General features: G+C 36.0%; 1 protein-coding gene across 1 annotated transcript in view; it reads right to left on the bottom strand.

Moving 5' to 3' along the window:
* OTOGL (otogelin like) overlaps positions 1-22,758 on the bottom strand; it is a 148,889-nt gene that overhangs the window by 11,434 nt on the left and 114,697 nt on the right. The window contains exons 42-53 of the mRNA XM_033431337.2: positions 22,310-22,499; positions 19,350-19,564; positions 15,888-16,029; positions 10,334-10,519; positions 8,709-8,921; positions 7,872-7,976; positions 7,142-7,249; positions 5,676-5,777; positions 5,070-5,174; positions 4,945-4,985; positions 1,635-1,698; positions 368-546 (exon numbers count right to left, since the gene is read on the bottom strand). Of these exons, the coding sequence (XP_033287228.1) occupies positions 368-546; positions 1,635-1,698; positions 4,945-4,985; positions 5,070-5,174; positions 5,676-5,777; positions 7,142-7,249; positions 7,872-7,976; positions 8,709-8,921; positions 10,334-10,519; positions 15,888-16,029; positions 19,350-19,564; positions 22,310-22,499 (1,650 nt within the window). The remainder of the gene's footprint in view (positions 1-367; positions 547-1,634; positions 1,699-4,944; positions 4,986-5,069; positions 5,175-5,675; positions 5,778-7,141; positions 7,250-7,871; positions 7,977-8,708; positions 8,922-10,333; positions 10,520-15,887; positions 16,030-19,349; positions 19,565-22,309; positions 22,500-22,758) is intronic.

Raw genomic sequence — 22,758 nt, 5'->3', positions numbered from 1 at the left:
CTGTCTCAGAGCACCTGTAAAGCATTTCTGAGGTTGAATTTGAAGCACTTCAAATAATAACTGACTTTATATAGCTGTATTAGAAGTGAAGTAGATGTTAACCTTTACATCTAGCAACCAAGATTCATCAAGTAGATTTAACAAGCTCAGGTCAAACAAGCTGTATAGGTAATAAGATTCCTGAAGCTCAAGGTTATACACAGGAAAAGGAAACTGCATTATATAGATAAGTTACAAATTAACAGATTATTAAAGAACTACTCAAGTGTATATTTTTAACTTATGGAGTATTCACTCATTCAAATTCTACAGCTGCCATTTAAAGATTAATTAACTCTCACCAGAATGACTTACAAAGAATACTTACAACATCACATTCTTTTGAACAATTCAACATTGTAAAATTCAAAGTGTGGAAGCCTGTAAGGTTATCTTTCTCTTCTAGACACTCTACCATGTAACAAAAGTCCCCTTCCAAATACTTTATCATAGATTGGCCAGGATTCAATACTGATACTTCTTGAAACACACACACATCATCCTTTTCTAAGAAAACAAAAAAAGTCAACAAAAAGTACTATATTAAGTTTTTTATTAACTGATCATTGGAACTTCTATTTAAGTTTATGTTTTTATTGTGATATGCAATTTTTTCAAAACCAGTAAAGATCTTTACCTTTATATATTGTTAACAGCTCAAGAGTTCACTTAATAATGAATGTAGCATTTATTCCTTAACACAGAGTAAGAAATTGATTCCTAAACTCAACTGCTATACACTGTTTGAACTGCCTCTAAAAACTATACTTTATAGCAGATTCCAGAATTTTAGCCCAAAGTGATCATCAAGCTACTTGCTGTTCCCTCTTCTGGAAACATAACATGACAATTTTGGGGAGTGGATATAAATGGAGGCAAAATCTAAATCAATAACAGCAGGTCTCTTCATGAAGGAATTGTGTAACGTTTCATGTTTTTTGTTATTTTGAGAGAAATTTTTCAATTTTTTGTGTTGCAAAATAAAGTCATATAAATCATACTTTATGATGAAGGTATGTGATATAATGTGCTATCACATCATTAAAAGTGGCTCATAGTAGGCTAGAATAGTGATGAAGAATGCAGCTCAGAAGCTCTTTGTGCCTTGCGAACATAGGATTTAACTCTTCTCTCATATAAAAATACAAAAGTTTTAAGCTATTAAACAAAAGTTTATTTTCTATTAACCTACTAATACTTAATATGAAGATTTGTTATTTCATAGAAAAATCAACCTTATGCTTTGCAGTGTTAACATCAACAATAATAAAACAGTGAGCAAAAATCTCTTTTAGATGTTGTCTACTTTTAAATTAAATTATATACACTAAAAAGAACCCTGGCATCAACTTTAAATTCTGTGAAGCCTCTGAAAATGAATCATTTTTATGTCCTGTTACCAAGTTTCTCAGAACATTTAGGAATATTACAAAAGAGGAAATTGAAAAATAAAAAGTACACTTTTTATACTTAAAAACTGGCCAATGGCTTAAAATGTGTAGTACATCTCAAAACTTATTTTTAATTTATTCATAGTAAACAACAGATATCAATAATATTCATTATCATTTAAAAGTTTCAAAAAACATAGTTACCACAGAGATACTGTACACATCCACAGTCACTCTGAAAGTTGAGGTCTATTGCATGAAATTCTCCCTATTAGAAAGATATTATTATATGACTTATCAATATGGCTTATTATATTACCATTGTAAAAAAAATGCACAATATAACATCTAATAAGTTTCCTACCCCACAGCCACATAGCAAGTTCATAAAAATATCTGACAGTGAACAAGCTTTGATTAACCCAGTGGTCATTTAATTAGTAGCCTATAGAAAATACTCACAATAAAAATGTGATCATAGACCACTCAATCTCTCTAAACTTAAATTTCCTTATCTATTAAATGAGTGAAGGTGGATAAGATGATCTTTATGATTTGTCCTAACTTTAAAATTATATTGTTAGATTCTGAGCTTCTAGTGGGCAATTAGAGATAAAAGAATGCTTGCTAACCCTAGAAAATTCTCTTGATGAAAATGTTCTTGATCTGCTCTGTAGAGGTGGTCCAGAACTCTGATGTCTGCATCAGAGCAAGGCTTCTTTAGCATATAAAACAAGAGCAGAAGAGTGTAGTACAATGATTAGTAGCACAGGCACAGGAACAAGACTGCCCTTGTGCCAATCATGCTCTGCTACCTAATAGCTCTGTCATCTAGGGCAGATTACTTAGCCAGTCTGCTCCTCACCTTCCTCATCTGTAAAATGGGGATAATAATACCGTCTGCCTCAGAATTGTTGAAATAAATAAATGGATCAACATATTTAAAGAGCTTAAAACAAGCTGATGTACAGAAAGTGCTATAACCTTTAGCTGTTAGTAAATTGCTGTTACAACCGATGCTTAAACTTTTCCCTACTAGGGAAATGGTATAGGTTCTTCTCAAGCGTAGGACTCAGGCTTAAAGTTTCAAGGATTGTATTTTAAACATCAACTTTTCCTGGGTGTGTTTAATTTTCATATGACATCAGTAATAAAAACTAATTTGATTCTTGACACAAAAAATAACTCAAATTCATAGTAATATATAAAAGGCACTTTTCTCCATAAGCTAATAATATCTCACTTTTTATAGTGCTTTACGAGATGTAAAGTAGTTTCATAGACATTAACGCCTTTGATGTTTTATGACTTTTAGTCATTATACAATTCTAATGGGATTGGAAATAAAATATTGGAGTTAAAATAATAATAAATCAAACTCCCCCACTGCATAAATTACTCCAAAAGATTAGATAGTGCTTTTTTAAAATATATCATCTTAGGGACTTCCCTGGTGGCGCAGTGGTTGGGAATCCGCCTGCCAATGCAGGGGACACGGGTTCGATCCCTGGCCCGGGAGGATCCCACATGCCGCGGAGCAGCTAAGCCCGTGCGCCACAACTACTGAGCCTGTGCTCTAGAGCCCGCGAGCCACAACTGCTGGGGCCCGCGCGCCTGGAGCCTGTGCTCCGCAGCGAGAGGCCACCGCAATGAGAAGCCTGCATACCGCAGCGAGGAGTGGCCCCCGCTCTCTGCAACTAGAGAGGGCCCACACAGCAACAAAGACCCAATGCAGCCAAAAATAAATAAATAAATAATAAATTAAAAAAAAAAAAAATATATATATCATCTTAGACACTGAAACAAATATTTAGCAATTTCAGGAACAATGGGTCAGGTCAATACCTTTGTAGAACAAGGAATGTTAAAAATAAATTGCCTTGCATGGGCGTTTAGACACAACCCTTGGTCTAATTCCTGAAGATCTCAGTCTATCATTTACTCTCTCTAGACCTCAGTTTTCTTACTTATAAAATGAGCTAAATATATCTACTTTGTAAAGATTCAATGAAATAATATACAAAACTTGTTATGTAAACTGTGAAGAACTTGAGAAAAATACAATATCAGAATTCCACTCTTTTCTGTAGGTTATATATATAGTGTATACACAAAATAATCCAAGAGAATTTTTATGAAAGTTACTTGCAAAGCTTAAACATTGTATGCAAATCACAGATGGTAACTCATCATTAGAGTAAATGTTAGATTAATGCTTTGTTTTTTTTTTTTTTTTTGCGGTACGCGGGCCTCTCACTGTTGTGGCCTCTCCTGTTGCGGAGCACAGCCTCCGGACGCGCAGGCCCAACGGCCATGGCTCACTGGCGCAACCGCTCTGCGGCATGTGGGATCCTCCCAGACCGGGGCACGAACCCGTGTCCCCTGCATCGGCAGGCAGACTCTCAACCACTGCGCCACCAGGGAAGCCCAATGCTTTTTTAAAGTACAATTTAATTAATTTATTTGACATACAAAAAGCTGTATGTAATTGATGTATACAACTTGACATATTTGGAGATAAGTATACATCATGAAATATCACCGTGCCATAGACCTATCCATTAACTCCAAAAGTTTCCTCCCACTCTCTTATTTATTATTATTATTATATTGTGGTAAGAACACTTAGCAAATTTTAAAGTCTACAATACAGTGCTGTTAACTATAGTCACTATGCTGTACAACAGTTCTCCCAGCACTTATTCATCTCGCATAACTGAAACTTTGCACCCTGCTTTTTAAATGAAACACTGTCATCCTAAGAAGGGTTCTGTTACTTTACAAACTGCCTCATTTATTCCCCTGAATACAGCCTTGGCCTGAAAAGTCTGAATGAGTTTCTAATGATATACATTGTTTGAGAAGGAAAAGAAAAAGAAAATCTTTGTGAAAGAAAACATGTCTTCTTTGATAAATAAGGCCAGGAATATATTATCTTTCTCAAGTCTTAGAGGCATACCATGGAGGTAAATATTTAAAGAAAAAAAAAAAGACTTGTAAAGCACCATAACCTCCATCTAATGGTTAAATAAGTGATACCAGAGTCATAATTATTATTTCTAAAAATTAAATTTTGGAATTTCTATAAGGTTTGCATGTTCATACATAACCCCTAACAAGGTACAGACAGTTACATGTTTATACCCCCTCCTCCTCTGAAACAGATGCATTGTTAGTGCACTTTCTTAAAGAATCATTGGAAAACCTTTCATCATTGAGGTAATATATTTTCAATACTGTGCTTATTTTAAGACCGGTGAACTTACGTAGATATAAGGCTGGTAGATTCAGTCACCAGTGGAAAAAAAAATAACATATTGATTGTACTTTCCTGTCTCAAGTATAATTTAAAATGTTGACTGCTCCCTAATATCAGAGAAGATTTAATCTACTTCAGTACAACTTAAAGAGAATAATTCCATTAACTCTGAAAAGAAATCAGAAATGAAAACAATAAAGGAAGAATAAACTGATTTAAATTATATTAAAATTCAATAAAAATATGTGTTCTTACCACTTCACAAGTTGGCACAACAAGACTTTCACAGCTGCATTCTAAAAGGCAAAAAACAACATATTTATATTGATCGTATATATTAATACATTCTAGTAAAACTTTAAAATATGAAAATTAGTTACCACAGTGCCATATTGGACAACATTGACCAGATACATTTTCTTTCACAAGTTTCATATCTTGTGCACAGTCGAGTAGTGGCGTAGGACAGAGATTTGGCTCACACACTAATAGAAAAATAACATGAGTAAAGATTAACTTCACGTAGTTGCTGGTTTTCACTAGCTACCATTTAGTTCACTGCCATTACTGATGTGATACATGGACTTGGATCTCCCCAGAGCTGCCTCTCCCATCACCCAATTGCAGTGTGTTGGTAAGGACCGAACAAATACAGCACATACAACAACAGTAGTAGAACTAGGACACACTTATCAGGTTAAGAGCCCTGAGAAATGGCAGGGGGGCAAGAAGAGAAAGTAGGTGAAGAGGGTATGGAATCACGTGTATATCTAGAAAGTCTAGGATGATGAGAAAAGTCATAGCTAATCTATTTTGGGGAGGTAACAATACTGTCCAAGAAGCACTCTTAGATGTATGAAAACATTACATGTATTTAATATGCTAGAACTCAACTAAGGTCTCATATAACAGTACAATTAACATGCACTGGCCTTCTTAAATATTGAACATATCTAGATATTTTTAATTAGTTAAAATATACTTACCACAGTAATACTGAGGACAACAGAATTGTGTAGTATTAAGATCCACAGTGAGAAATTCTCCATCAGTACATAGTGGAATAGGTTCAGTGCAGGATTTGCAAACTAAAGGTGAAACAAAAAGGCAAAGTCGCAGCTGAGCTAAAAACAAACTAGTTATCAGTTCAGATTACTGTACACATATAAAATCAAAATAAAAATACATTATGTAAAACAAAATAGGAAGCAAGGAAAATAAGGATTTAATAAACGGATCTCCTTATTTGGTCATAAAAACAATAATACTATCTGAGTGTATTGCTTTATACTTGCCCAAGCACAGTGACACAGAAGAACCATTTTACCAGAAATATAAGATTTCAGGAGTAATTTGTTCTTACTAGGATCAAAATACCATTGATATACTTATTTTTCTTAATTCACTACTCTGGATCACTCCCATGAATGAACAATGTAGTAGGCACCTGTTCTTCTGAGCTCTTAGCATCCCTCTTCCAACTTTGATAACAACTCTCTTAATGCACTTGAGGAAATGCCTCACCTACGCAGCCTTGGAGTGACTCTTAATAAAGGTGCCTCACTCTTACCAGGCCCATGTGTAGGAAAAACCCACTTTAGATGAATGAGAATGTCTTTCTATAGCATTTGAGTCATAAATAGAGGCACATCGAGACGAGAAACGGATGTTGCTGACTCAATCATTAGTGACTGACACCTAGAGAAGCTGGTTTCCCTTCTTCCCAGGGCTTGGCTGAATGCTTCATCTTGATTCTACAAAATCTTGATTCCCCAATTCTCCCAATAATTGGTTGTGCTTAAGCTAGCCAGAATCAATCAGTTGTTGCCACTGCAGTCAAAGAACCTTAAATGATACAAAAAGAAGTGTTTTGATCTACATAGGTTTATCTGAAACCTACATTAATCAACAGCCTTTGATATGATAATTCCTCAGTGAAATGGTAAAGAGAATTCTTTATTTTTCAAAGTCTAGTTCGTCAGAATATTTAGCTCAAATTCAGTCATTTCCCAGACACCTTTCATTTATTTCTACCATTCTCTTTTCGAGATCATCTGCTTACACAGGATATACAGGAGATGAAGTTTTAAAAAGGTGAGCTGCTTAGCAGAGTCGTTTATTTCGTTGGTTATTCAGGAAAGCCAGGGCTAAAGTTTTCTCTAAAAAGAACTAGGTGCTAGCCTTATTTTTTTTTTTGATTATATTACCTTGATCATGTTTTCAATGATATACATAGTCTTTGTCGATAGGGAAAAGTAGTACTAATTGAAATAATTGTCAAGAATCATTTAAAATGCTGTACTTTCTTTTCTGCTATTCTTGTTCAGTTGAATTTTAAGAGTATATCAGCAGAATATTGGTTACCATTGAGTCCCATGAAATTCACATGAAATGAGAGATTTTCCCTAGATCCTCCCTCTTCTTCCAGGAAATGACCTCACAGAATGCTTACCACAGGCAGGAGGAAAGCAGCAAGTCTCTTCCTCTTGAACCTGAAGCATGAACTGGTCTTCTCTGCATTCTGGCACTGCAATTTCGGGGCATTTGAGTGGGTCACATTCTGCAGAAACAGTCCAGAGATATTTGGAAATGTGTATAGAGTGAGACAATAAATAAATGAAATAGTGTGGCTCAGTTCTCTTTGAGTTTAGTGATAATTAGCTCATTAAAACAATCTTAATCTTAGCGGAAATATATAGGAAATAGCAGGTTATTTATATATAAAATAAATACTTTTACATATAAAATATATGTAAATAGACATTTAAAATATATATATAACATTCTATTAATCATATATATGATTAATCATCTGTATGTATGTATGTATGTGTGTGTGTATATATATATATATCTCCTGCCATAAAATCTTAGCAGAAATATATAGGAAATGGCAAATTATTTACAGTTAAAATATACAAATATATACATTCAAAATACATATTTCCACTGAAATTAAGATTTTTAGAATGAGTTAATTATATATATATAATAAATAGATTTAAAGTTCATATATATACATATTTATAAAGAAATTGCAGGTTTTTAAAAAGCTACCTTTAGCAAGACAGCTCTGCAAACAATCTTTTATAATAAATTTCCTTGTAGACACAAAAATGAGAATTTAATCCACTACTCTGAACAGTGAACCTCATTCTTACTTTTCCTAATTAATTACTCACCACATTGGTACTGTGGACAGCAAGAAAGAGGGCTATAGCCAACGATCAATTTTTGACTATCTTTACATGTTGGAATGGCAGTTTCACACAAAGTCATGTCACAGCCTGGAAATAAACAGAAGTATTAAAAAATTTGTGAACACAACTAAAATCCTGTGTTTCTAACTCAAAGCAGGGAAATGATTCTCACTATGCATGTTTTTACACTACAATTAAACCATTCAGCTCATAGAATGGTCATATGTGAAAAGGCAGCAGAGTTAAGGTCACCTATTGTTGTCTTTGACCCCTGATTGTCATAAGTCAAAGATTCCCAGATCTTTTATCTTCACGTATTTCTGAATATTATTATTTGATAATAGCCAGAGTTTTGCATGTCTATTTGCAAAATCAACAAAACTATAATGAAGTAAAACTTGCTTTGAGAAAGTGTAGGTGATATTTATGGCAATACTTTCATTGCTACTTTAACCCCATACTTTTTTTTTTTTTTTTTTTTTGCGGTATGCGGGCCTCTCACTGTTGTGGCCTCTCCCGTTGCGGAGCACAGGCTCCGGACGCGCAAGCTCCGGACGCGCAGGCTCAGCGGCCATGGCTCAGCGGCCATGGCTCACGGGCCCAGCTGCTCCGCGGCATGTGGGATCTCCCCGGACCGGGGCACGAACCCGTGTGCCCTGCATTGGCAGGCGGACTCTCAACCACTGCGCCACCAGGGAAGCCCCAAACCCCATACATTTTTTTTAACACCAAGCATCATGCCTGCCCTGCTTTTTCACAAAGAATATCAACATATCTTGTGGCATTAACAGACTGTAAGGCTTCAGCCTGCATACATACCGCAAACTTCCTTTGAACAGCAGGTCCACTTATCAATGAAGCCCAGGACGACTTCAGCTTCTCGTTCACAAATTGGCGAGGGCTCTTCATCACAATCAGGTTCTATGGGAATAATGCTTCCATTCTCCAAACATTTGTACAGGGCACATTCGTCAATGCCCCCATTCCAAACTTCCCCAGCAGTTCGAGGCTGGTCTTCACTATCAGTGCACGCTTAAAAAGATGGTCAATGTTATATCACTTAGAACCTGGGCACGAAAATAAACCAAGCTGTGATGTTTTGATTTCAGACTGTGACTTGGCCCAGTGACACAGGTAACATGTCACATTATCTACCCTTTCTCAGCTTCTTCTTTTTGTTCACCAGCTACTAGCTTTCATTTTTCTTTAATGAAATTTTTATATTCCACAGAAAATATTTTTCCCTTCTACAACTATCTGTAAATTTGCATGTCCTCTTCTATAAATAAGATGATTTGTTAATTTTTTTAATTCATTTTAAGTCTTGTTAATACAATTTATTTAGCTTGAACAAACTTGGTAACATAAATTTTAATTGGTTTTAAAATATCAACTATTAAAACTGGTATTAGAAAACAAGGTAGTCTCTACCTCACATTAACATGTTTGTCATATCAAAATTCAAAACATTTCAGCTTTAAAATCTAAATGTAGAAAGTAGGTAGTCAAGCAAAATATTATTTAGTGACTCTATTACTTTTATTATGAATGTTTTACATAATGATAAATATGGCCCTCTAGTAGTTCTTTTAAGGAATAATAAAGATAAATGAAGTGACCACCATATTCCCAGCCTCCAGTGAATTTCTATTACTTTATTTACTACCAAACCAATCTCACAGGTCCCTAAAAACAAATATAACCATGTATATTCTCAAATTCTTCCACAAATACTTTCTTCAGTGGCAAACACAAACTTTTTTCTGAAACAATATATGCATTTCACTTCTACTTGCCTTTCCCTTGAATTACTAGCGTTACTTCTGACCGTAACAATGAGCCCTATGATAGATAAAGTACTGCACTGCAGTTTTCTCAGTTGGGCCCTTTTCTATCCACAACCACCATGGAGACAATGTGTCAGGATAAAATGGTTTGAAAATGAAAGTAGAAATACTCAATGTTTTCTCCCAGATAACAACACTTTCTGAAATTTCTTGAGTGTTTATTTTTCTCTAGGCATTGTTACAAAACTCTTTCTATTATTTTATGTATCCCCACACTAACCTTGTGGGATAAGTCCTATTATTTTCCCCATTTTGCAGATGCATAACCTCAGGCTCATAGAGGTAAAGCTGAATCATTAATACGTGAAATAATTGAACTTTCAATTCAGTCCACACACTATTCTCTTCATTCTTAATTTGCCATATTCTTTTCCAGTTAGTATAAGCATAAGTAGAGATTAAAACATACCACCACCGAAGTCCCTAATTCTGGTAACTTCAACTGAAATCATATTAAAATCAAATTACATACTCTCTTCCTTTCCAACACTTAAGGTGACCTTTAATCAGTCTTTCTCAGCACATCTCTCCAAGTTCTAAAAAAGTATTATTTATTTGCTGGGTCCCTAAGATGTCATTTTGTACTTCTCTGCTTACCACATTCTTCCTCTGGAATGCACTGAGTTGACTCTGGCCTGTGAAGAATGGTTCCATTTTTGCACACACAGTCTTCTCTTAAATCCAGACATGAAGAGTGTCCATAGAACCATCTGTTCAGACATGTTCTTGCTTCACAAGGTCGCACGCAGGGTTGATATTCCTTCCCCTCTGGGCAACTCAAAGCTATAAATAATAGAGGATTTGTGGAATTTGCTAATGATAAAAGTGACCTACTTGAATTCTAGTAAAAGGAAGAAATGTTAGTTTTCTTTCTGAAAATAAATTTTGCACATTTTCAGTCTCCTCAAAGTCTACTTTTCATGTATTACTTAACTATAAATTAGAAACAAAACAATCAATGAGTATTTTTGGCCATATACCAGGTGTCCAGCTAGTATTATGTTATAGCAGGAAAAATTCATCTGATTTATATCAAATAAATATGACCAAAACGCAGCCCAAATTTGGTTGGCATAAATATAGAGTCAACTATTATGAAGTTACTGCTCTGTGCAGTAGGAGGAGATACAACAGTCCACACAGAATAAGCACAGAAACATGTTTTAAATATGCAACTCAACCAAGTCATAGAAAAGGAAAATCCCGTGTATTTAGGCTTAATCCTTCACTGTCAAAAGAAACTACCATTGCTGAGCAGTTTCTAAATTATGTTTCAGAAAATTCTTGTTGATTTTCAGTGATCTTAAAAAGTCATACTGTTAAAAAATGAACATGCAGCTGGTGGAGGTGTAAATTGGTAACATCTCAGTAGAGAACGATTGTAATAGTAAAACTGAAGATGTCGTATGTTCCCAGTGAATCAAATAACCCCACTCTTGAATAGTGAGTACCTCTGGGGGAGTAGGGAGAGGAAAGAGACAAGAGAGGGTACACCATGAGCTGCTTTATTTCTGAAGTGGAGTCATGTAACTGGTGTCTGTGATATATTATTCTTTATCTGTGCATTTTATTCTTTTGCGGGGGGATGAAAACCTTTTATTTTGAGCATTTTAGTAACATTCATTTTGAAAACCTTTTACCATTGAATGGCTATAATTAAATTAACAATATTTTCTGTAAAATGTGCCCAAGATTGTTGAAAAGTTTAATAAAAAATTTGTATGAAGTTATAACTTGATGAGAAAGCTTGAGCCCTATGTATAAAAATGGGTAAAGGATAAATATAAAAGAAAAAGGAAATACAAACATGTATCTGGAAAAATATTGAACCTAGATATTAATCAAAGAAAGCCAGAAAGACTGGTTTCTAGGAAGTAGATATTATGTTAGGAAGAAGGAAAAGGGGGAAGAAAAATCTCCAACCTCTCCACATACAACATGTAAGGACAAGCATGGGAAAGAGAGGCAGGTTGAATGAGGACCAACAAAGTGTGCTGTAGGATATAAGATTAAAATCCCCTTCAAACCTCTGTGATTTCTTCAATATTTCAATCTATTTTGCTAACTAACATTTGTGGACTAGGTTTCCTTTTGGGAGAATTGAGGCCTACTTTAAATCCATTCATTCATTTATTCGAATTGAAATATGGTTGACGTACAATATTACGTTAGTTTCAGGTATACTGCATAGTGATTTGACACTTGCATACGTTATGAAATAATCACCACAATAAGTCTAGCAACCATCTGTCCACATACAAAGTTATTACAGTGTTATTGACCATATTCCTTATGCTGTATATTAAATCGCCTAGGCTTATTCACTTTATAACTGGAGGTTTGTATCTCTTAATCCCTATCACCTATTTCACCCCTCCCCACTGGCAACCACCTATTTGTTCTCTATTATCTAAGAATCTATTTTTGTTTTGTTTTGTTTTTTTGTTTTGTTTTTTAGATTCCATATTGAGATCATACAGTATTTGTCTTTCTTTGTCTGACATATTTCACTTAGCATAATTCCTTCTAGAGCCACCCATGTTGTCGCAAATGGCCATATTTCATTTTTTATGGCTGTGTAGTATTTCATTGTGTATATACCACATCTTCTTTATCCATTCATCTATAGATGGGCACTTAGGTTGTTTCCATTTCATGGCTATTGTAAATAATGCTACAATGAACATAGGGGTGCATATTTCTTTTTGAGTTAGTATTTCTGTTTTCTTCAGGTAAATACTCAAAACTGAAATTTCTGGACCATATGCTATTTCTAGTTTTTTGAGGAAACTCCATACTATTTTCAATAGTGGCTGTACCAGTTTACAAACCCACAAACAGTGCAGGAGGGTTGCCTTTTCTCCACACCCTCACCAACACTTGTTATTTTTGTCTTTTTGATGACAGCCTTTCTGACAGGTGTGAGGTGGTATGTCATTGTGGTTTTGATTTATATTCCTCTGATGGTTAGTGATATTGAGCACCTTTTCATGTGTCTGTTGGTCACCTGTATGCCTTCTTTGGAAAAAATGTCTATTTAGATATGCTACACGTTTTTTAATTGGGTTGTTTGTTTTCTGATGTTGAATTATATGAGTATTTTGGATATTTTGGTTATTAACCCCTTAGCAGACATGTATTTTGCAAACATCTTCTCCCATTCACTAAGATGCTTTTCCATTTTGTTGATAGTTTCCTTTGCTGTGCAAAAGCTTTTTAGTTTCATTTAGTTCCATTTGTTTATTTTTGTTTTTATTTCCCTTGCCTGAGGAGACATATTCAAAAAAATATTGCTAAGACTGATGATGTCAAAAAAGCATACTGCCTGTATCTTTGTCTAACTTTATGGTTTCACAGCTTACATTTAAGTCTTCAGTTGTTTTGAGTTTATTTTTGTATATGGTTTGAGAAAGTAGTCCAGTTTGATTCTTTTGCGTGCCACTGTCCAGTTTTACCAACACCATTTATTGAAGAGGCTTTCTTTCCCCAAATACATCTTGCTTCCTGTCATAGGTTAATTGACCATATAAGTGTGTTTTTATTTCTGGGCTCTTTATTCTGTTCTGTTGATCTATGTGTCTGTTTTTGTGCCAGTAGCATACTATTCTGATTACTATAGCTTGTAGTATTGTTTGAAATCAGGGAAGGTGATATGTCCAGCTTTTTCTTTCTCAAGATTACTTTGGCTATTTGAGGTCTTTTGTGTTTCCATACAATTTTAGAATTATTTGTTCTAGTCCTGTAAAAAATTTCTTTGGTACTTTGATAGGGTTAGCATTGAATGTCTAGATTATTTTGGGTAAATGATAATTTTAACAATATTAGTTCTTCCAATCCATGAGCATGGCATGTTTCCATTTGTTTTTGTCATCTTCAATTTCTCTTATCAATGTCTTATAGTTTTCCAAGTACAAGTCTTTTACTTCTTTGGTTAGATTTATTCCTAGGTATTTTGTTATTTTTGATACAGTTGTAAATGGGATTGTTTTCTTAATTTCTCTTTCTAGTAGTTTGTTATTAGTGTACAGAAACACAACAGATTGATGTATATTAATTTTGTACCCTGCAACTTTACTGAATTCATTTATTAGTTCTAATAGATTTTGGTGGTGTCTTTAGGATTTCTATGTATAGTATTATGTCATCTGCAAACAGTGACAGTTTTACTTGTTCCTTTCCAATTTGGACACCTTTATCTCTTTTTCTTGTCTGACTGCTGTGCCTAGGACTTCTGATACTATGCTGAATAAAAGTGGTGAGAGTGGGTGTCCTTGTTTTTTTCCTGATCTTAGAGGAAATCCTTTAGCTTTTCACTATTGAGTATGATGTTGGCTGTAGTTTTCTCATATGTGGTCTTTGTTATATTGAGGTATGCGCCCTCTGTACCCACTTTATTGAGAGATTTTTATCATAAGTCGATGCTGAATTTTGTCAGAAGCTGTTTTGGCACCTATTGAGATGATTTCTATTCTTCAATTTGGTAATGTGGTTTATCACACTGACTGACTGGCAGATACTGAACCATCATTGGCATCCCTGGGATAAATCGCACTTCATCATATGATCCTTTTAATGTGTTGCTGAATTCAGTTTACTAATGTTTTGTTGAGGACTTTTGTTATCTATGTTCCTCAGTGGTACTAGCCTGTAATTTTCTTTTCTTTGGTGTCTTGCTCTGGTTTTTGTTATGAGGGCACACTCCTCTCTAGCCACCAGAGCTGCATGCTCTAGGAGTGCCCCCTATGTAGGCTGTGTGCACGCTTCTGTTGTGGCAGTGCCAACTAGTGTGGGTGCGCTGGTAGGCAGGGCTGGCCCCTGGCCTGGTTGGCTGCAATGCCGCAGTGACTAGGGACCCCTGGAGGGTGGAGCAGGCTTTCTGCATGGCTGTCTGCACAGCCTGGAGGGCTTGCAGCTGGTGCTGACCCACTGGAGGGCAGAGAATCCCCTGGAACTAATAGGCTAGTGGGAGGATCCCAAAACAGTCTTTTGCCAGCACCAGTGTTATTGCAGTAGAATAAGCTCCCAAAAATGGATGCTTCCAGCATCTCCATCCCCAGGGCGAGTCTCAGTTGCCTCCTGCCTCTCCAGTGCGCTCTCCAAGATCAGCAAGTGGTTCTGACACAGTGACCTTTCAAACTACTTCCTCTGCCCTGGGACTTGGAGCATGGGAGAATTTGTGCACGCCCTTGAAGAGCAGAGTCTGTTTCCTATAGCCCTCCAGTTCTCCCAAACATAAGCCCTACTGGTTTTCAAAGCCAGAAGTTCTGAGTAGTCATCTTCCTGGTGCAGGACTTTTAGGCTGGGGAGGACAATGTGGGGCTTGGACCTCTCACTTCCTAGGAAGGACTTCTACAATTGTGATATACCTCCTGTTTATAGGTCACTGACCAAAGGGTGTGGGTCCTGACTATACCGCATCTCTGCCCTTCCTACCCATCTTGGTGTTGTTCCTTCTTTATGACTTTTGCTGTGGAATATCTTTTCTGCTAGTGTTCAGGTCATTCTCATAGATGGTTTCCCTGTAAGTAACTGTAATTTTGGTACGTCTGTTGGAGGAGGTGAGTTCAAGGTCTTCCTACTCCACCTTCTTGACCCCCACCCTTGCTTTAAATTTAGACCAGGATAAAAACAGAAGCTGCTTAAGTGGGAGACCTAACTATAGGTTACACTTACATTCGTTTTATTCTCACAAAATTATTTTGTGGACTTCCCTGGTGGCGCAGTGGTTAAGAATCTGCCTGCCAATGCAGGGGACACAGGTTCGATCCCTGGTCCGGGAAGATCCCACATGCCGTGGAGCAACTAAGCCCGTGTGCCACAACTACTGAGCCTGAGCTCTAGAGCCCATGAGCCACAACTACTGAGCCCACGTGCCACAACTACTGAAGCCCACATGCCTAGAGCCCATGCTCCGCAACAAGAGAAGCCACTGCAATGAGAAGCCCACGCACCGCCACAAAGAGTAGCCCCCGCTCACCGCAACTAGAGAAAAGCACACGCGCAGCAATGAAGTCCCAACACAGCCAAAAATAAATAAATAAATGAATTTTAAAAAATTATTTTGTGCTGAAAAGGAAAAGAAAGAAGTGAATGCAAAAAACTGGACTGTTATTTGAGTGTTGGAAAATATTGTTTGAAGTGTACTACTTACAGCAGTAATCAGGTGTTCTCCATGGAATGCAAATGTCAAACTTGTTACATAGAGCCACATATGCAGAAAGAGCATCACATTCATAGTTCCAAAAATAGGTATAATTGATCCACATCTTTTCACAAAAGTCTTGTGGTGAAACCTAGAGATACATTGTGCCTTGGGATAAGTTATGTTGTTTTATTTCTCTGAAGGCCCTAAGCTAGACTAAACTATTTGGAGAATCAAAAGGTAGCAAGTTAATATTCATTATAGTTCCTCTTTGACCTTAGATTTTCAAAGCTTCGTAATATTAGATGTCACTTCTGAATTTATAATTTTTTAAACACAGTTTTAGATAAGTAAATATTGTCTGTACTAATGTACATAAATCTATCTTATAAAGATGGAAAAGAAACAGAGTATGTGGATCTAGCAAAAACCTATTTCTGATATTACATTTTGGGTTACAATCATGTTTTCTATATACTGAATAAGACTTTGATCTATTACAGATAAAACTGGAAACTCCTAAAGCTTTCTGTAATGATACATGGCACTGCCCATTAAATGAGGTTATAAATGCTTCTCAAAAAATCGTGTACTAATATTGAACATTAGTCAAATAATTTATATAGTTTGTCATGCCTCAACTTAATTAGAAACTCATTTTTTCTACAGATTATGTTTCATTTTGATCTAGAGATACCTGAAATCTAAATAATTTAACTTGTAACAACATTCACTCCAATTTTTCTCTGCTCATTTATTCAGCAAACATACTAAGCAACTACATTCAGATGTTAAATTTGGACACAGGTCAAAGTGTCAGATAAAAATACTTAATATTTTTCATATCCTATCATTTTTTCTTCAAGGTCCATATCTATAAAAACTAAGATATTACTTCCTTTTTAGTCTCCTCTGTTGAATCTCCTCAGTTTCCAACCATTTCACTTTTCATGGAATACTTGCTATGATCATCAAGAGCCCCTACTTGTCAAATCCAGGGAACACCCTGATATTCTAAACCCTCGCCAACCTCTCAGAGGCGTATAATGCCATGCACGGCCCCTGTGTCTTAAAAGCCTCTCCCTTGACTTTGAGAGCACCACACTCTGGTGCCTTTCCATCTGTTCATTGCTGTCTCCTCTTCCTGATTCATTCTGAGTATTTGTCTAGACCCCTTCCTTGATCGCCCTGTCTACTCACTACAAATGCTCTTCCTGGGCTCACCCATTCCCACAGTTTCTACCGCCATCTTGGGCATTTACATCTTCACCTTGGTTTCTTCATAAGTTAAATAGAGTTAATAATAAACCTACTACTACTTAAGATTGCTGTGAGCTAATATACGGAAAGTATAGAGAGCAGACTCTGGCACATCATACATGAGTTACTGTTATTTTTAAAAACTCCATATACTAATAACTCCCCAAACTTGACCTCTGGCTTCAACTGGTCTCCTCTGAGATCTAGAATAGCTTCAAATTTTTTCTGGGTATTTTTGCCTTGAAGTCCCACATGACTTAATTTTTCCAATATAAAAAAAATTGTAACCCTTCTCTACTGAACCCACAAAAGCTGATTCTCCTGTATCCTCCATTCACTTATGCATCCTTTCACAGTTTATTGAGCACCTAACTACTTATCAGGCACCGTACTATTCATGAGGAATATAAAGGTGACTAAAACAGACCTGTTCTCTGCCTTGTGGATCTCATAGTTAAAGCCTACGTGTTGAATCAAGAGGAGTCACCATGCTAAAATAGATCAGAGGAGGGAAGTATTCTAGCTTAGGACACTCCAAGCATCAAAGCCCATTTGCAATAGCGCAACAGTTGAAAGGAGACTGGAATGCCTGGAGCTTAGCCAGTAAGAAAAGTGTAGCACAAGAGGAAGCTGGAAAAGTAGGCAGGCCAAAGCATAGAGGAAATTATAAGCCCTGATAAATTTAGAGCGTATTCTAAGGGTAAGTGAAAGACACTGAAGGATTTTAGGTAGAGAAATAATCCAACTGTGTTTCCATTTTCAAAAGATCATCTGCCTGCTATGTGGAGATTTGCAAATGAGGATGAAGATTAGAAGCGGAAAAACGAAATGTCAAGCATTCCTTTCTTTTGCCATCAAATTCACTGGGAGGAACCTAAGGGAAAGCTGGAGCTATCATAGACTAAATGGTACCCTATGTTGCCTCACTATGCCTTGAATAGTCAAGTTGAAAAGTTTCCTGATGTAATCAACCTTCTAAGTTCCCAGTTAAAAATGCAATTTTTGAAAGTCCTTATGCTTTAAAAAGACAGATTACAATGACACTGAAATGAGTTAAAAAGTATTTGCTATTTTTTTCATTTTTATATGCATGCATTTTAAAATGTAAACATTTAAAACTTACTTTGTTGCAAATCTCTGAGCAAAACTGAAGCTCCAGAAAGATACACCATTTTTATCCCATGACTTCATATCCTTTGTCTTTTCCCTCAGAGAACTCATAGAGGGCAGGCTGAGAACTATGGCGTCTACGCTTGATGGTCGAACACAGAAAGTCCTAAAGTGAACTCCTTCTGCTTTGACAATTCACTCACTCTCCTTCCCAGACTTCGCCCCTCCGTAAGTCTTGCACTAAGCTATTTCAGTGTTTTCCTAACATGGCCTTTTCCAGCAACCCTGCTCTTGTCATACTGTTTTCTTGGCCTAGGTCTCCCTTCCTCCCTCTTCTCTCCTGGCAAACTCATCCTTCTAAATAATTAAGATGTCTGAAACCCTGGGAAGTCTTCTCCCGACTTGGGTGCCTATGCATCTCCATACTGTATATGTTGATTAATCTGTTCACAGACTTGCCTTCCTTCTAGACTCTTCGAGAGCAAGGAGAGGGTCTTACTCATCTTTGTATCATAGGAGTTTAACACAGTGCCTAGTAGGTACTTGATCTCACTAACTTTTCATTTAACGATACACGAAATGCTGTATTTGTCTGTCTTTTGTCTCTAACAACAGATCTTTTTTTAACGATGCAGATTATTTAAAATATCTACTAGCCACCTAAAGTCAGAAAGTTAGAGACTAATAAAGAACAATGAAATTGTTCTCCTAAGTTAGAGACTAATAAAGAACAATTAAATTGTTCTCCTAAGAAGCCAGGAATTGATTAAAGCCTCACTGTCTTGGTTTCTATACTGGGTTATCAAATGGCATTCATCTCTTTCTCCTAGAGGCATTTATTCATAGGACAAAATTTCACTTTTCTTGAAAGCTGTAGATATAGTTCAGAAAAAAAAACATGGGGAGAAAAAGATAATTATCCTTCCTGTTCTATAAGTCAATAAACAGTAAATGATTTTGAATTCCAAAGCGTACTGAGAGGAGGTTTGGGGATAAACTATTCTCAGTAGAAGAACATCATGGCAAGAACAAGAATTTATTGGCTTTTCCCCTCAACATGTCTAACATGACAGTTCTGATTTATGGTTGCTTTCAACTTACTTCATTATGGCATGGGATGAAAACTCTTCTATTTAATAACTCAATGCAGTGACTGCAGTCGTGCTCAGTACAATTTCTAAAAGGCCTCCTCGTTGTTACTTCAAATGATTTCTCAATTTCCCAGCTCTCAATAAATAATTCTATGTCTTCTATATTCGTAATGATTGTGCCATTTTGCATCCTTAGATCATCATCTGGATCATCATTGCAAGTTCCTAAAAAGATGTGTGACATTTAGAAGGAAATTTTTTTCCCCTTAAACCAAATATAGGCAACAGAAGTAAATCATCTCAATAACTGATTTAAAATGAATAAATTATTTACTGAATCAGGCACCAAATTTATGTCCTTTGACTTTAACAAAGTTGATTGATTTTTTTTAATTATGTGTCTGATTCTTTGATAAAATAGTGTAGAACTGTCTTAACCAGATAAGAAAGAAATTATAATCCTAGAAGTCAAGATATGTTGAAAGATCATAGAAGAAGAAAGAGGAGATTGATTCTGTCCCTACACTCTTCCACTATTACCACTATCTCATAATTTAAGAACTAGTTCTTAAATCTGACAGGGTATTCCCCAGAATAGTAGACATTTTGTGATTGCCTCCTAAGCATCTATTCCCCCAGGAAAACCCTGCCTGAAAACATTAAATTTTTCTCTTCAGGAACTATCTCTGCCCCATTACCTAGCACATGACGCCACTCCAGCAGAGGGCCCTGGTAAGCATAAAGGTAAGCCTTACTCCCTTTCATTAACAACTGTTACAGGTAATCCAGGCATAAACCAGTCAGCTTGTGGCAGTCACTTAGACACACAGATTTGTTCAACATTAGAACAACCATTGTTAAGCTCAGGATTTGACCTGGGGAATTCTAGGACACAGACAATCTCTCTTCCTTGCAATGACATGGCCGATTGATGGCTGTGATGCTGTGACCTGCTATAGCCTCTAGCTTCCTTCAGGGAAGCCAAACTGAGGACAGAGCTTACTTTTTATCTAGTGAAGTGAAAAGCCAAGGGAAGTACAGAGAAATGGGCCTAGGACCCTGATCATACCTTACCTGAATCCCACCCTACTTTAAGACATAATTTTTTCTTAATTCCCAAGGCTCCTAGCTATAAAAGATATGAGTTAAACATTTTTTTCAAGTATCAAATCTTAATGCTCAAGCTGTTATAACAAGATCAATAAAGGTTTCTGCTGCCACAGTTGCCCCACACTTGTAAATATACAGGAGACTGAGTACAGTGCAAATAAATAAATAAATAAAACTCAAGCTAACTGAACTATACTGTAAAGCAGCTATGTTTAAAGTCTAAACTCTTCTGGGAAGAGGTATTGGTAGTAAAAATATGTTTTCATTGCAACTCTAGCCACCACTCCTGCAGACTTCACAGTGCTATGTAGAACAAGTTGTCAATATAGACCTCCCATTCTGGTGTCCATACTCAGTTTGGGTCACACTCTTGTCCACTACAACTCAATCAGCCAGCACCCTGATTTCCTTTTAACAAACCACTGCTCTCCCATTGTGGAGGTCAGGAAGTTTAGGGGGTGACCCTTGTTAGCAAAAAGGTGACCCTAGCCCCTTCTCTATAGTGACTAGTTAAGAATCCAGTGAGCAGACTGTCTCCATAAAAGCATGAGCTGACATTAGAGGAAAAGAACCAAACAAACATGAAAACCAAGCAGAAGTTATAGCACACAGAAGTGATAACTCAGAAGAGAAAATATGCATTCCCCAAATCCCTGAGTTATTACTCAATAATATCTATTGGGTTATTATGTATACCCAATACCATGTATATACAATAACTATTTCCACAATGATAACCTAAGCCACCACAGAAGTCTGTGCTGTGTTTAGCATGCTCTAAACAGGCAAGGAAATTGTAAACCATTTTAGCCAAACTTTCCACTAAATGCTTTACATTTTTGAAGAAGAAATTTGGGTATCTCATATAATTTGTTGAGAGCAAGGACTTGGTCTATTTGTTTTGAGTTGTCAGCACCAAGCATAATGCCAGACACTCAGAAGCTGATCCATTAACTTTTACTCAATTAATATTTAGTGAGTTTAAAATAGATGTATTTGTACTAAGCTAATATTTATTGACTGTATTAAGCAATGTGTTAAGTGTTTTACGTTAACTTTCACATTCAATTCTAACAACAATTTTGAAGGTAGATTTTACTATTCCCATTTTAAAGATAAGGAAACTGATGTTCACTTAAACATCTGTAAACAGGATAGCTCTGGCAGACACCAGAGCCAGAATTGTTCTTTTTATTTTGTTATGTACCTAGAGATATTTCTAATTTGTTTCCTTTGGCTTATCACTATGTATCTATGTAACATATTGTGATAAGGAAGTGTAATATGTACCTTTACACTTAGGTTACACTTATGGAACCTAAGTGTAAAGGTACGTCTAGGCTTTACACTTCATAAGAAAACTGGGACTAATATTCAGAACACTGTGTTCCCTGTATATAACTTTCAAGATGACTTAACTAAATTTTCTTTGATTTCAAACTTAAAAAAATAAGAAACAAAGTTATTTAAGTCTTTAATCATTCTATGCCTCATTTTTATCACTTATAAATTAACACTAGTGCCTACTTATTGAGGCTACTGTTAGAATTAAATGAGTTAAAGTATGTAAAATAATGCCTGACACTTCATTAATGCGTAATAAAGATGAGCTAGTAGGAATACAAACAGTATTGTAGAAACAGTGATAAGCATATATTTCCATAAAATACCCAAGTTGAACTGTTATTTCTTGCTTCTAAGTCCATTTATGGAAAGACATTGCTTCCTTCACTACTCACATGGGGAACTGAAAGTTAACATCACTTCTCCAACCCAAAAAATGGGGCAAGAGGGGTCAAGACGGTGTAATGTGAACAGAAAAAAAAAAGAAGAAATAGAGATTTGAAAAGCAGTGCTTACCACAAAGTCCTTCTGTGTAGGATGACAAGTTAAATTGAGAGCCAAAATGAATGTCTATGATCCCTGTAAGATGAGCCCACTTTATGATTAGTCCAGCTGGAGTAGTAATCACATACACTGAACCAGAATCCTCTATGGACAGATCTTCATTTGAAAAAGGCAAAGGTACAGCAATAGAATCCACTTCTACCTAAAATTACATAATGCATTTACACCTATTAGAACAATGTTTATGTTTTAATATACACTCATAAAAATTAGGAAAATTCAGATTATTCCATTTCTTCTGATTTAACGTAAACTATTTTTAAATGCTTAAAAATCTATTTGCTGCTGTCACAGTTTCTCACAACTCCTAAGTTCTTTTATTGTTCTTTTGCTGTCTTGCTATAGTCAATATTTGTTCTAACCTCATTGCCCTTTATTTTCTTCAAAACCTAACTTTCTTC

Source organism: Orcinus orca, chromosome 11 (genome assembly GCF_937001465.1).
Source record: "Orcinus orca chromosome 11, mOrcOrc1.1, whole genome shotgun sequence".
NCBI lineage: Eukaryota > Metazoa > Chordata > Mammalia > Artiodactyla > Delphinidae > Orcinus > Orcinus orca.
This window is presented reverse-complemented; position numbering and strand designations above follow the sequence as displayed.